The sequence below is a fragment of the Chaetodon trifascialis genome, chromosome 10 (genome assembly GCF_039877785.1).
Source record: "Chaetodon trifascialis isolate fChaTrf1 chromosome 10, fChaTrf1.hap1, whole genome shotgun sequence".
Taxonomy (NCBI): Eukaryota; Metazoa; Chordata; class Actinopteri; order Chaetodontiformes; family Chaetodontidae; genus Chaetodon; species Chaetodon trifascialis.
In genome coordinates, this window is record NC_092065.1 from 16,086,276 (window position 1) to 16,100,784 (window position 14,509).

The window sequence follows — 14,509 nt, forward strand, 5'->3', positions numbered from 1 at the left end:
ACTGCATTCATCTGTAGTATGTAGTTTGCGATTCTGAATAAAGCCTTAGTCTTGTTTTCCATTACATTGCTAAACAATTTGATGACAAACTAGTCATTTTCCATTTATAATTTATAATTTTCTGAACACAAAATAACATGAAATGTTGAATAACCTGATGCAGAGTACTAAATAAGTCAGACCCTTCAAGCTCTTCAGGAATTTTATGCCTCTAAACAATCCTAATACAGAATAGAAATGTAGTTTATTACATCTCCAGCATGTTCAAGTGCAAATTAAATAAATGGTCTCTCAAACAATACAATAATAATTTACTGTACAAAACTGATTTTCTCTTCTTTCACAGTAATGATAAATAGTAAGTGTAAATTTCCTATACTCGTTTATGATTCAAGTGAAACATTACAGTACATTATTGGTAGAAACAGACTGGGTCTCCATGTATCAAACATTGTGAAACTGAAAAAAAAAACTGAACACTAGTAGAATAAATAGAGTTACACTTAACGCATCATGGAGTAACATCGGCCCTGAACTCACCATCCATTTCGTCCCATTATGAGCTCAGAGCAGTGCAAATAATGAAGCTGATGTAACGCTGGAAGAAGTGCGTACAAATGGGTGGTGAACAAAGACCTGCTGAGATGAGGAGAGCGAGCTAAGCAGTGATAGAGTGCAATCATTCAACAACAACAAATACATACAAGCAAAAAAGAAAAAAAAACAGTAAGGCTCATTACATTAACACTGTGGCCTGCTGTCAAACCCATTATTACATTCCAGAAGTACATCTCTTTTCACGTTGCATAGCTGACACAAAACATTTCAAAAACTGTTCACATGGTTCAAAGCTACATAAAGTTCAGTCAATGTTTGCTTGCACAGACAGAGTACAATCAGGCTGCAGGGTTGATATGTGTTTCTGATGTTCTTTGAATGCAGCACTAGTTGGTTCATGAATGTTGGTCTGAGGTTTTGTTCCCATTACACTATTCATATGAGTCTACAGTATATGTCAGCGTAGATTACATTTATTGTTCAATTTCAATTCCGTTTCCGATTATGTGATGTGTTTGTCGACGTTTCTCTCTTTAATATTTTACTCCAGTGACTTTCTAATAACAATTACATTTGATTTTAAGGTGGTGTTTCCATATGATTTTTTTCATGACGGCACATCACAGTTAAACTGGAGTATTGACCAAAAATGAGGTACACACGATGCTGCTGCTCCTATCACTTCTCCGATGTTGCTGAGATCTCCACAGCTGTTAAATCAAGTTTTGGACCTTGACAGAATTTTAGTCTTTTGGAAGTCCTCTGCCTCACACAGCACCTCATTGGTACCGGTCCTGGTAGTCGCCATTCCCAAAATGTTCCTCCTCCTCTTGCATGGTCACCCCTCTCTTCTTTTTCCAGCCCTGTTTTCGACCAGATGAATCATCGGTGGTTCCATAACTCTTTTGGGGGGCCAGTGCGTTCTGGCTGTTGAGCTCTGACTCTTCAGCTAGCTCGTCCTCATCAATAAAGCCACATTTATCCTCGCTGGTGCTCTCAGGGTTGGCCCACTCCTGCAGCTCGCCTGAAGCAAAGATAGCGTAGAAGATGACTCCTGAGTAATGCACCATGGACGCAATAACAAAGACATTCTGCCACTCCAGACGAGTCTGTGGGGAGACGAATAGAGTCAGTGAATTTCCTGTCAAAAGCACACTTGTTTTATTATGTACCACTGAGGTAACGCTGTAAATCCACCGCCTTGCTCATGGCATCAGAAAAACTACAATTGCAGTGTGTATGATGAATTTTACAGGGCTATGAATTATTAACAAATAACTGACAGGTGCTATATTACATGCAGTGATTCTGCGTTTGAGCTAAAAGCAAACAGAATATGATATCAAAGGAACGTCGGCATTAATCTTCAGTTACAGTTATAAGCAAAAAATGTGAGATGAATGAGTGTGTTCATGTATGCAAACAGTGTACAAATCAACGTGTTGTACCTTGTGTTTAGTCAGGGCTCCAACAATCAAAGGACACACCATTCCAGATAGGGTTCCCACCCCGTTAGAGATGCCCATCAGGATGCTAGCATAGCGAGGAGCAATGTCCAGATGATTGACATTAAAGCCTGTGGACAAAGCACAAACAAGATCATTATATTATAAGTTAACAGTGACACTTTCACAATATAAAGGCTCTCTATCTTGCCATATTAATATGTTGTAAAAGTGAACCTGATTTAAATCCAGACGCATACATTTTCATTTTTTTGCTGCCTTGTCAACAGTTTATAAAATATTCAGGAACAGTGCCTGTGTCAAGGCTTGGCAGGCTAAAGTATGTATACTGCATCACACCCAAAGGAAAAAATCCTGCATTTCATTTTCAGACAAGTCTCTCACAATCCAGAAGATGAAGGAAACCGGTCTTACATTTCACACACACACACACACACACACACACACACACACACACACACACACACACACACACACACACACACACACTCACAATTGTTTCTTTGGTGCAGATGGGGTAATACCTGAGATGGCGAATCCACTGAACCCGACAGCTAGAACTAGGAAGGAGATAGCGACCCCTCGAGTGTGAGAAAAGCCGACCACCAACAGCAGAGTAGCTTCCATACCAAATCCTGTGACAGAACAGGACCAGAGATTGTGAGTGAATAGTTCGTCTAAGAAACAACATGGTAAACACTTTCTAATAAATGCAGAGCATCTGTCGGAAATTAATCTGGGGTTACTTCGAGGACACCTCCACCTGTTTCAGTTCCTGAACTGAACAGAAAATGTTCATCAAAGGACAAAGCTGGAAGAAGAAATCAGACTTCAGCTTCATAAAGGCAGAGAGGCTGCAAACTGTAGCCTCCTGAATACCCCTCCCCTCATCCTCCCCTACGGCAGCCCAGAAACTAGCAGAAAATGTAGAATGAAAAAGTTTGTGCATTCTGGGCTACTGTAGAAACATGACAGCACAACATGCTGGATATAAAGAGTTCATTCTAAGGTAACAAAACATCTCAACTCTTTTTTTTTTTCATTTCATATTCTGTCGCTGAATCCTCCTGAATCTCACCCACTGGTCCTTTAAATCTGTTTTGCTCTTTTATAAAAGAGCTACATGATCTACAACAATGTCTGACGTTTGATTATTGAGCACCATAATACCGTTTCCAATATCATGACAAATAATCACAAAACTGACGGCTTCTAGTTTATCACGACGTACCTCCACAGTTCATGAGCTTCCTCACATTGGTAGTGGACATGATTTTGTTACTGCGTAAGAAGTCAGCCAGCTGTCCTCCAATAGGAACTACAATCGTCATCACCATGTGTGGGACAGCGGACAGGATCCCCACCTGTTGGGAGATCATACTTGATTTGATTGATCTATTGATTTTTTTTATTGTCATAAATAATAATGTTAATGCTAAACAAACAAACCATACTGACATTTTTTTCAAAGCTTTAGAAACAAAGATACTATACACATTTTGTGATTCAGCTTCCTCAAAAACAGCATGTAGCTCAGCAGCCCATGGAGAATTGTGTGATTTACACTAGAAAAACCTTCTTATTGGCCATCTTTTCTGACGTATTAAGCAAGGTAAACACGGTCTTCTCATGTCATATTTTTACCTTATTGATCTAGTAATCCAACCCATATCACTCTGAACAGCCAAAGCAGGAATAATACGCAAGATCTTATTAACTTATCCAGAGATTCCAGCGGGCATTGAAAAACAGCTGTAATTTAAAAATTTAAAAACATTTCATTTTAATTCAAACACATTTTGAGATGAGCTATGGAGCTCAGGGTGAGTGGACGGAGGTCCGCTATGGGAGGCAGGAACGCTGCCCCCCCAGAGTACGTTGAGTATGAAACACGATCCTGGGGTCAACGGGGGTTGGGACCCCAGGGGATGGCCCATGCCTTTCCGGTCCCCCGTGAGGGGGCACCGGTTCGTAACCCCCTTTCCTAACCCTAACCCATGCCCAACTGAGAGTGTTTCAGAAGTGATGTGTTTTGCCTGCCTGATTTTGTTGACTTGCCCACATTTGGTTGATTTGGTCATCTTCCCTCGATGTCTGAATATGCTGGTGAGTGTGAAAGCTGCAAGTAGCATCATCATCTCTACTATCTGACATCAGACACCTCACCAAAGAGAAGCAGTTAGGTTCGTCTGATATATACGTCCATCCATCCATTTTCTATGCCGCTTATCCCTTTTGGGGTCGCGGAGCCTATCTCAGCTGTCAACGGGCGGGAGGCGGGGTGCACCCTGGACCGGTCGCCAGCCGATCATCAACATACACACAACCATTCACACTCACACTCACACCTAGGGGCAATTTAGAGTCACCAATCAACCTAATGAGCATGTTTTTTGGTCTGTGGGAGGAAGCCGGAGTGCCCGGAGAGAACTCACGCATGCACGAAGAACATGCAAACTTCACACAGAAAGGCCCGAACCGGGAATCGAACCTGCCTCTTGCTGGGAGGCACGCGCACTACCTGCTGCGCCACCGTGCAGCCCTGATATACACGTGTTAAATAATTTAGTATGGCTCTCAAAGGATGTTGTAAAAATTGAAATCGTCCTTGATAGTAAAAAGGTTCTTCACCCCTGCCTTATGGACAACACCACACTGCAGAGCTTGATGTTCAAAGCACTCCAGTAATACCATCCATGGACAACAACCATTTAGTGTAATAATATGATTTAGTGAAATAATATCTGGGTCAAAGGGCCACAGTAATGAAGTTCTGAGCTTAGCTTATCACTTCAGTTCACAAGGTGGCCAGCAGCTTCTCAGCATCTCCACATTGCTGCAGTTCGGTCACCTGCTGCGCCTGCTATTGCCTCAGGTGAACTTCGCTTAATGAGTCTTCCATTACCTGATATGTAGAAATCCTTCCCAGCTGCTAAATCCTGAAGTAGCTCTTTAAAGTTTGATTCCATGATTCGACCATTTGTGGATTGATGATACGTCTTTTCAAACAGCGGGCTGGATTTCAGTAACACAGCCTCCTTTTCACTGAAGCAAATACAAATTTGCAAAGTAAATTTCACCACTCTGGGCCCTGGGCCTCCAGCTCGCAATCTCTGCATTGTGACAAGTGTCAAAATCTGTTCACAAGCACAAACCACCTCCAACAACTGTCTTCATTTTTAACTAAATCTTCATCTTTATCAAACACTAAACCCACAGGGATGATCGACGCATTGGTTGTTGTGACCCAGTATATTCAAGAGTGATTTTAGTGCACCATTTCTATACTTTTTTGTATTTTTTAACACACTTCTTAAGTTCTCCTTTCAGAATCTTTTCCAGGGATCCATCCAATCCATCCACTTTGCTGTCAGCCTGCATGTTATTTAATGTTGTCCATCTTTATCTTTGTCCTGAGCCTGGTTGCAAGTTTGAATTGTTTTTTCAGCTGCTGAGACTTTTTGTGTGAGAGTTTGTCTTTCCCAGGTGATTAAATATATGCAAATGATTTGCCTCATTCATCATTCCTTTAATGAGGTTCAAGAACATGTACTTGGCCTTCAGCCAATCAGTTGCTTGAAAAAACTCATGTGCCCTGACTAGGGGGCGAAGGCAAGAGAGAGAGAAGATGGCAGAGTGTTGCTGAGTAAAACATCTTCATGGGTGTGCCCCACACTGCCAGTGAGTGCAGTCAACTCATATTCATGAGAACAGGAGGAGGAACCACTTTCTGAAGAAGTGAGGGCCGACTAGCTGCTGTTGGTCGTGGCTAAACTGGTGATGAAGTGATATTTCTCTTTGATTTAGACTCACTTAGATATTGCAAAACGAATAATAGATTATTTGTATCCCACCGGTGAAAGTTAGATTGAGAGCGGTACGAATAATCTTATCTTTAGTCATAGCACACAAACACAGGTACAGGGGTAAGACACTGAAAACTACTCCTGGTAGGTCCTGTCCTTCACACCCACATGGTTTGGGGACCAGATCCTTGGTCCTTCTGCCATCTGGTAGCAGTGGTTCCCCACACCACATTTACAGCTCCACATACTTGCCATATGCCTTTTTTTTTTTATAGTGAAGGGTTCATCATATCACAAAAGTTTGTCAGACACATTTCTATGTCTGGCATATGTTCAGAAAGCCATAATCTAAATCAGCCCAATGATTATCTGTCTTTATGGATGCTTGTCATTGTCAGTGGAATAGCTGAAGTGAAAGTGTGAGGCCAACCTTGCTGATGGGGAATCCAAAGACTTCTTCAAAATACGCCGGCTGGCTGATGAGGAGCAGGTAGAAGGTCCAGCTGCGGCAGAAGTTGGCCACAATGATGGCATAGACGGGCATGGAGGTAAAGAAACGACGCCATGGAGTCTTGAATTTCTGTGATTGGGAGACAGAAATCAATGTATGTTGTTTATGCTATGTGTGTGTGTGTGTGTGTGTGTGTGCGTGTGTGTGTGTGTGTGTGTGTGTGTGTGTGTGTGTGTGTGTGTGTGTGTGTTAGGATTTTAGGACACTCACGCACCTCAGTCACACTCATTTGGTGCATTGTTTCCCCGATTGTTGTCTCGATGTATGTCCTCTCCTCCTCTGTGATTGTGGGATGCTCAGCAGGACTTCCATACGCCAGCAGTAGCCACAGGACATACCATACGATCCCAAAAACCCCTTTTCATGAAATGACAACGGTAGAAAAGTGAATGCATTCCTTTGTACGGAGACAAAGGAGTTTATATTTGTAGTGAAGGCTTTGTAAGGGGCAGGACAGACTAATTAAAACAAGGCCTGACCCTCTCTGGACCACAAGAATTTTCATTATTAAAATGAAATGAACAAGGCATGAATCACAGAGCCCAGACAGGAAAATGCTAATTCACATCAATAAATCATGAGATTATATCACAGCAGCACCAGAGTAGATTTTTATTAAAACACATTTGACAAGTATGAATTTCATGTCAGTGTTAATCATTTTAATCAAACTCAGCAAGTCAGATAACACTTACTGTGCAAAGCATACAAAGCACAGCTACCTTAGAGCAGTGTGCCAATCAAAGATTTTACATATATACGTACATATACACAATATATTTTTTGTGATTCCCATAAAATGAATATGTCATATATTGATAAAAATATGAACAAAGCTATTTCTTGCATAGCTCCGAGAAATACTTAATATTTTGTGAAATACTGTAACTAGCTTTCTCGCTGAGAGTTAGAAAATCGATACCACTTTTATGTAAATATGTAACTCCTGCCCACAGCCAATTAGCTTAGCTTAGCACAAGAACTGAAATCTGGTGGAAGCAGTGAGCCTGACTCTGTCCAAAAGTAAACAGATTCTCCTACAAATACCTCTAAAACTCATGAATTCACTAGTGCTGTCAAAAATACGCAACGCAAATCAATTTTAAAAACGTCTTCTTTTTTTATCGTGAGATTAACGCTCTTTGTGACCTAGTGAACTTGTAGTTTTTTATAAGCTGTGGCCACTGCTAGTAAGGTACGAAAAAATAGAGGATCCAATTGTAAACCGGAAACAAAACAATAGACAGACCCCACACACGTGTTTGGTCTTGTCTGTTTGCTAGCTGTAAAAAACGTAGGCCACCGGTTTGTGTGGATGCAAAGTGTGAAACGCCGAAATGGGTGCGAACAATATTCTGAATGGAAAGTTTAGTTTCAGATGGGTCGACTGACAATCTGTGTGTATTGTCGGTGTGAACTGAATTATCACCGCAGCACATCCAGTCTGGAATACCACTTGATGGCCAAACACACGGCGAATGCGAATTCTCCACCGCCTCCTTGTCAAAACCAGGCAACAATGGATAACAATGGGATATGAATGCTATCACGTTCAAAGGAAACTTAAGAAAGGAAAGTTTAAGCCATGGTTTAACTGCACAATAGCCTGAGTCCTAGTTTAGAATGATGTGCACTTTGCAACTTTATTTTGGATCACCCTGTTTTGATCCCTTAGAAAGGGTTGTTGAAGGGACTTTTTTCTAACAAAGTATTTATTTTTTTTGTCATCTGTTTATTGAGTGTTCAATTGTGTGAGATTTGATTCATTCAAATGTGAATGACTGCTCAAAGTGAGAATGTTAGTGTGAAATGTAACAAATGTTGTTTTCAATTAAAAGACATTTGCACAAAGCAAGCCTATCCACTTTTCCATGTTGATAAGAGCATTAAAATTATAATTCAAGGGACATTTAGAATAGATAAAAATGTGCAATTAGTTTGCAATTAATCCAGAGTCAAATATGACATTCATGAGATTAATCGCGATTAAATATTTTAATCAATTGACAGCACTAGAATTCACAAATTATATCTCATTCTATGATGCATACACAAACTGAAGTGTATTTATGTGGTGATTTTTAAAATCATTGCTTTCATTGTTGTCATGAGAGTGAGTGACTGAAGTGTGATTTTAGGAATGTTTGTGATGTTCATTCAAACCTCACCATAGATGTAGAAGACCGAAGACCATCCAACGTACTGAACAAGCACTCCCGCTAAAGGCATGGCGATCACTGCTCCTGCGTAGGATCCTGGGAACAATCGGTGTCTGATTTCAATGTCAAGGTTTTATTACACCACTACAAACATCAGATGTCTGTGATAATTAGCGAAAAGTGCACAAAATACTCAGATGAGATTGTCATACTTTAACAAATGTCTCTTATTTATATATTTTACAGATTTGAATATTATACAGCAGAGATGTAGGTGCAGTGCAGCAGCCTTCAATTGCACAAAAAGCTACACTGTATAGTGAATATGTGTCTCAATAAAAACAAACAGATCAAAGAAACACATTAGTTTCATTGAATAAATGATGTCAACATGAGTCATTGGCACAGCCGTGACAAAAAGGGTGTTTTAATGTGTTTCCTATTATGAGATGCATTCATAAACACTGTTGTTTTGAACGGAGCGCAGAGCATGAGTGCTTTTGGACAGTAAGCAATGTGACACTTCATTCACATGAATAGAGGGAGAAGCTCCTTCAGAGTATGCAGGTGAGGCAAGAGGGTTTTGATGCTTGGGTTGTCATGGTACCAGTCTAATGCAACATGGTTATTTTAATTTCAGGGGAGACAGCCGTGGACTCCATCTGCAAAGCAAAATGTGCTCTCTCGCTTCCATTCACCAATCAGCTGCGCTGTGACTTTGCGTGGACTGGAGAAGCAGGTTTGTACCAATGGAAAGTAGCGAGCTTAGGAGTCTTCGCAGAGTGTTTTAGAGCCTTTGGCAAGAGGAAGCAGAAGGAGGCACCACTCACCACAGAATGAAGTTGTGGCTAGTCGACTCCGTTCAAGAGGTGGCGCCCATTTGGACCACATCCCATGGCATGCTGGGTAGGTGACACCCTAATAGGAGATAATATGAGAGATGTCATCAAATATTGACATCTGACCAGGTGGAAATGCTTTAAAAGACCAGTTTGCGGGAAATACATGTATTAGCATTTTTGCTGAGAGTTAGATGAAAACATTCATTCCGCTCTTAGACGTAACTTGCAGTGATCTTCTCATAACTCTCAGCAAGAAATTGTTTTGGCCAACAACATGTTTTTTCTCTTACCTCCACTAAGCCCTGCAGGATGCGAACAAACATGACACAACCGTAGTGGACCCTCGCTGCTGATGGGATGAACATATTGAGCACTGACGTCAGGAAAATGGCGGCTCCAAACACCCTGTAGAAATACTGAAATGTCAACATGTGTGTGTGGACAAAGGTTAAGTGGGGGGGGGGGACTGTGACATTTGATACTGATTATAAGCAAAATGCAGACACTGTTAAAATAGTTACAATTTCAGTTAATTTATTTAGATTAATTACTAACATAACCAGGAATATTTTTTTTATAATTTTATATATTATAATTTTCTCATAATAAACGAAACTGATATTAACTTTAAATAGAGCAGATGTTCAGAGGAAACATCCTCAGATATACTAAGGAAATTATAACCCTGACTTATGTTGTGATATTTGTCAGATCTGTCTGTAACAGGTAAACACACAACAAACACACACTATTTAGTGTCTTAGTGCTCATGTAGATGTCTAATAACGGCAGGCAGCACATCCCCAAATATCTGACAGTCAAAGCATCTCAGTCAGCCTTATAATGACGAGCCAGATCTCACGCCTCTGCCTTTCATACACTGAGATAAAGACATCCTATTCAATCCAAAAGTTTCTTCTTCATCACCACAGTGCTGCTTAGCTCCCTTCTCTTTTCTTCTTCACCTCATCCCCCCTTCCCTTTCTTTTTCCAAAACAGTGTGTAAGTGACACTTGTAATATTCCAGTGGCTGGTGTTTCAGAAAGAAATCAGAGGCAGGATCTTTCATTATTAACTCTGTCAGTGACGTGTCCTCTTTTCCTGTGAAGCTTTTATTACAGGTCTGCTATCTGCTCCATCAGCACCGCTCACCACACCGTACAGCTTTAACCCTTTAACCACACAGGATGAGGAGAGGTGCTCGCATGATCCTTTCATCACATAAAACAGACATTACAGTGTTACAGTAGGACTATTGGTGGTCAGGCTTTACCTGTTGGCAAACAGCTTGTTGGAGATGAAACCACCAGGGATTTGAGTAACAATGTAGCCCCAGAAGAAGGAGCCATGGATCAGCCCCACAGTCTCTGGGTCCCAGTTAAACTGAGCTTTCTGGAGAGGGAGACAAAAACAGAAGTACACTTAAATGAGCCCATTTTACCATCATACTACATTCATATGGCATACTCTACCTGCGTGCGTCACAGAAACACCCCTAAAAGAGTTGATTGACATGGATGAGCTACAATTTAGCTTGGCTAATTCTCCTATCCTCACAATCAGAAACAACAAGAGAACAGCAACACCAAAAAACACATTAAGCCAAGTCCTGATGAGTCAATAACCCAGAGGTCCAGCTACCTGGAGCACAGGGGTTCCATTGATATAGACTGTGTTGTTGTTCACCATCTCCACAATGGCCACACCAAGGTTGCAACGGATACCAAAGGAAATGCAGAAGCCCAGGCCGCTGAGGATGGCGATGATGTAGCGCTTGGGCAGACCACCACAGCTGCAGTCCAGCAGTGGGGCAGGACGTGGTGCTGACACCACTGGACGCCCATCCTGAGTCAGCTCAATGTTGTCCTCTTCTTCTACATTGCTGCCATCTATTTTCCTAAGAAGCAAATGGCAGGGGAATAAAAGGAATGCAGTAAGAGGATGTGATTGTCAGTGGTGCCAATCAGTTGTTAAAATACATTTGGATGCAAGTCATACAAGCCTATACTGAAGGTCGTCTTGAGCAATACTCACATGATACCTCACAGTCTTCCCGTTTTTGTCTGTAAGTTTATAAAAAGGTGGGAACAGCAGTCGCACAGTAACATAAGTCTATCTGCTCTCTTACAGAGGGCAGGAGGTGAAGTCAGGACACACAAGTAAAAAAGGTCAAAACATTGCAGATGTATCACTCTCCACACCTGCTCTGCTACCCAGAATCCACCCCACTCACTGTGCCCCTGCTCTCTTGAACTGCTTTCATTTGCCTGAAGTGGATTTACACTGAAATTCGCCTCCAGCAAGACACAAATTGAGCAGAAATGGGATGTTTTTGATATCAAGAACTCAAATCTTGACCTTTTTTTAGCTCAGTGTTCAAAGAAAGTAAAGTGTCTTTAAAGGTGTAACGACTGGGTTGTCCGTTATCCTCTGTGCATTGTATTGCTATGGAAAATAAAGTTTTGGTTTCGAACGGCAGACGTACTGTAGACGTGATTCCTTGAAAGAGCAGTATGGTAGGTAGGTGTGTCTCATAGAACAGCATACAAATAGCCGCATCATGAATTATGAACTGCATTCAGATTCAAAAGCCGCCTTCACAAAATATCACACCCTTTCAGTTGTAATGCACATTGCAAGCAGTCTCAATGGTATAATCTACAATGTGATGTGTAGAAAACAACACGTCAGGGTTTAAGATTTACTCCTGGTCACTAACTTCATGGGCTCATTGTGTAAAATGTGGCAAAGCTTTTCTATTGGCACCACCACAACTGGACTTGTTTATTTGGACAGTAAAGATAAATATCAAAGGAATGTGTTTGGAGTAGCACAAAGTCCCAATCAATGTCTGGCTCTTCATATGATATATGAATTCCTGGACAACGATGTAACGTATGATTTTTGCAGAGAAACTAAACAATTTTTTTTTTCTTATCTTGTATCTACACTGATCAACAGCAAAGACTAAAACTACTCCAATTTTCCATTTGTTCATAATGTCAGTGACAAACATACATGCACATTAACAGCATGCACACAAAATGCATTTTCCAGGAAATTGCCTACTTAGTGCTTTATCTCTTGAAATGACAACAATCTTCATCATATGCCCCCACCACCACAACCACCGCTGCGCATACACAGCAGTCTGTGAAATATGTATCAGATATGAAATATGTATTAACGCCTTAAAATAAAATCTGTGATCACATCACAGGCTTTGCCTGGCAAGCACAAGAATCAAATATTTATTTATCGTCGGAATCTCTGAGAACACACTGGGCTTAATGTGCTCACTTCCAGCCTCTCCACATCCCTCCGACAGCACATATTTCATCCCTCTCAGCTGAGCGTTCTTGCATAGTTATTTTAAAAATTAATCTCCACCGTGAACACAATACATGGATAATGAGTGAAATGATAATCCTGTGCACACACATGCCTCCTTCCCACCACTCTCTGTACACACCCTCTCACCTTTGCAGTTTTCCAAGGGAGTCCCCCACTGTGTTCTTCACCTCCTCCTTCCCAGGCTTAAGCACTTGCTCCTTCAAACCTGCTAACCCACCAAAAGGCATTTTTCTCTGCGTCTTTGTTTTCTTTCCCCCTTAATCTCAAAGTGGTGTCTTGATACCTCACTTGTACACTTTGTTCCAAGAAAGGCCCAAAAAAAAAAAAGAAGAGAAAATCCACTAGAAGCTGTTTTTCATTCTTACTGAGTTTGTGGCACCAGGCGTTGGCTCCACCTTTCAGCCACGAGTCCCTTAGAAGTAAGAAAGACTTTTCCTCTCCACCTTTGCGTGTGGTGCGGAGAGGATGATGAGGACGTATTCCTCAATGTCCAAAGAATGATGCAGCCAGAGGCTCTGTAGCTTCTTTCATTTCCAGAAGATCCAGTTTAGAGGATGATGAATAGATGTGAATCAAAGTGTAGATTTCAGGTTTTGGTCAATCGGCATTGTGAGCCCCCTTTTGTCTGCAGCCGAACTGAATGGACTGTTACGATCTCCTCTCCATCTCTTAACTCACCCATGGTGAGGAGGGGCAGGTGTAGCTGGTTTCCCAAAACCCAGCCCCCTCGCCTTGCTCATCATCATCATCATCTCCCCAGCACCACCCGTTCAGCTAGTTAGGTTCATCTGATAGCAGCCCAGTGAACCCAACAATGAAATATGCATGAGCTTGACAAGTTGCATTGAGGAGAGATGGGCATAGCTGGACTGCTGTGATGTAAAATGGGAGCAGGTGAAACCTAAGACAGAGCCATCAAGTTCTAGGCTTACACTCCCGCTTTTCCATGACTGCCATTTACAATTTCTGCATTCATGAGGGAGTGACAAAGATCGTAAGTGCTGCCATGAAGCTGTGGACTTCACTGTTATTATTTGACATTTCTGAGTGTTTCCCTTCTTATGTTGCCAGCAGGGGGGAAACATTATTTTCCAAAGTGAGGCTCCCTCTTAACACATGATCAAATATGCATCATTTCAGGGAGATTTTAAAATTTAACAGCAGACTGGATGGTGTGGGCCTGAACCCAACGAGTCTGTCTTAGCAATGGGCTGTTGCAGAGCAACTGCTCAGGCTGATGCTAGTACTCCAGCTGTTTGTCCATAAAAATGATTCTTTATATCAGAAACATCACAGCTCGGTTACAGGAAACGGAACCACCATCTTTTTTTCTTTTTTTTTTTTTACTGTGTGGCACTACAATCAGAGGCTACTTCAGAAATTAGATTGAAGTTAGATGTATGTGCTTGTATGATCTAAATAGGAGTATAAGTCTACGTATTAATGAACACATTTGTGAGATGAACAAAATTATCGAATTCAACCAGCAAAACTTCTAATGCTCCAATGATTATATTTTAATTCAAGCTAATGAAGTACAACGCACTGACGATAATCACACAGCAGTGAGGTAAAAAGGCACATGCATACATTATAATGGCAAACTGAAGCTAGAAAAAACTGATTACCCTAGTTTCAGACATAACTCTCAACTAAACACCATTCAGTTCACAGTGTTAGGCTGCCCTCCATCTGTCGATCTGCTATTTCACAAAGACACATTTTTGAAACACAGCATTTCACAGAGCTGAGAAAATGCTGAGAGTAATGCGCAATACAAACAGGAAATGGCATTGAACTGTGGCCAGGGACT

General features: G+C 41.3%; 1 protein-coding gene across 1 annotated transcript; it reads right to left on the reverse strand.

The window, feature by feature from the left end:
* Positions 1 to 1,337: 1,337 nt before the first annotated feature.
* slc17a8 (solute carrier family 17 member 8) lies at positions 1,338 to 12,979 on the reverse strand. Its single transcript, XM_070972530.1, has 12 exons — positions 12,823 to 12,979; positions 10,984 to 11,239; positions 10,616 to 10,734; positions 9,633 to 9,747; positions 9,331 to 9,418; positions 8,510 to 8,596; positions 6,556 to 6,698; positions 6,261 to 6,410; positions 3,256 to 3,388; positions 2,549 to 2,659; positions 2,007 to 2,134; positions 1,338 to 1,667 (listed from the first exon to the last, which is right to left on the reverse strand). The coding sequence occupies exons 1-12, from the start codon at positions 12,921 to 12,923 to the stop codon at positions 1,338 to 1,340; spliced, it is 1,761 nt and encodes a 586-aa protein (XP_070828631.1). The 5' UTR covers positions 12,924 to 12,979.
* Between the last annotated feature and the right edge of the window lie 1,530 nt (positions 12,980 to 14,509).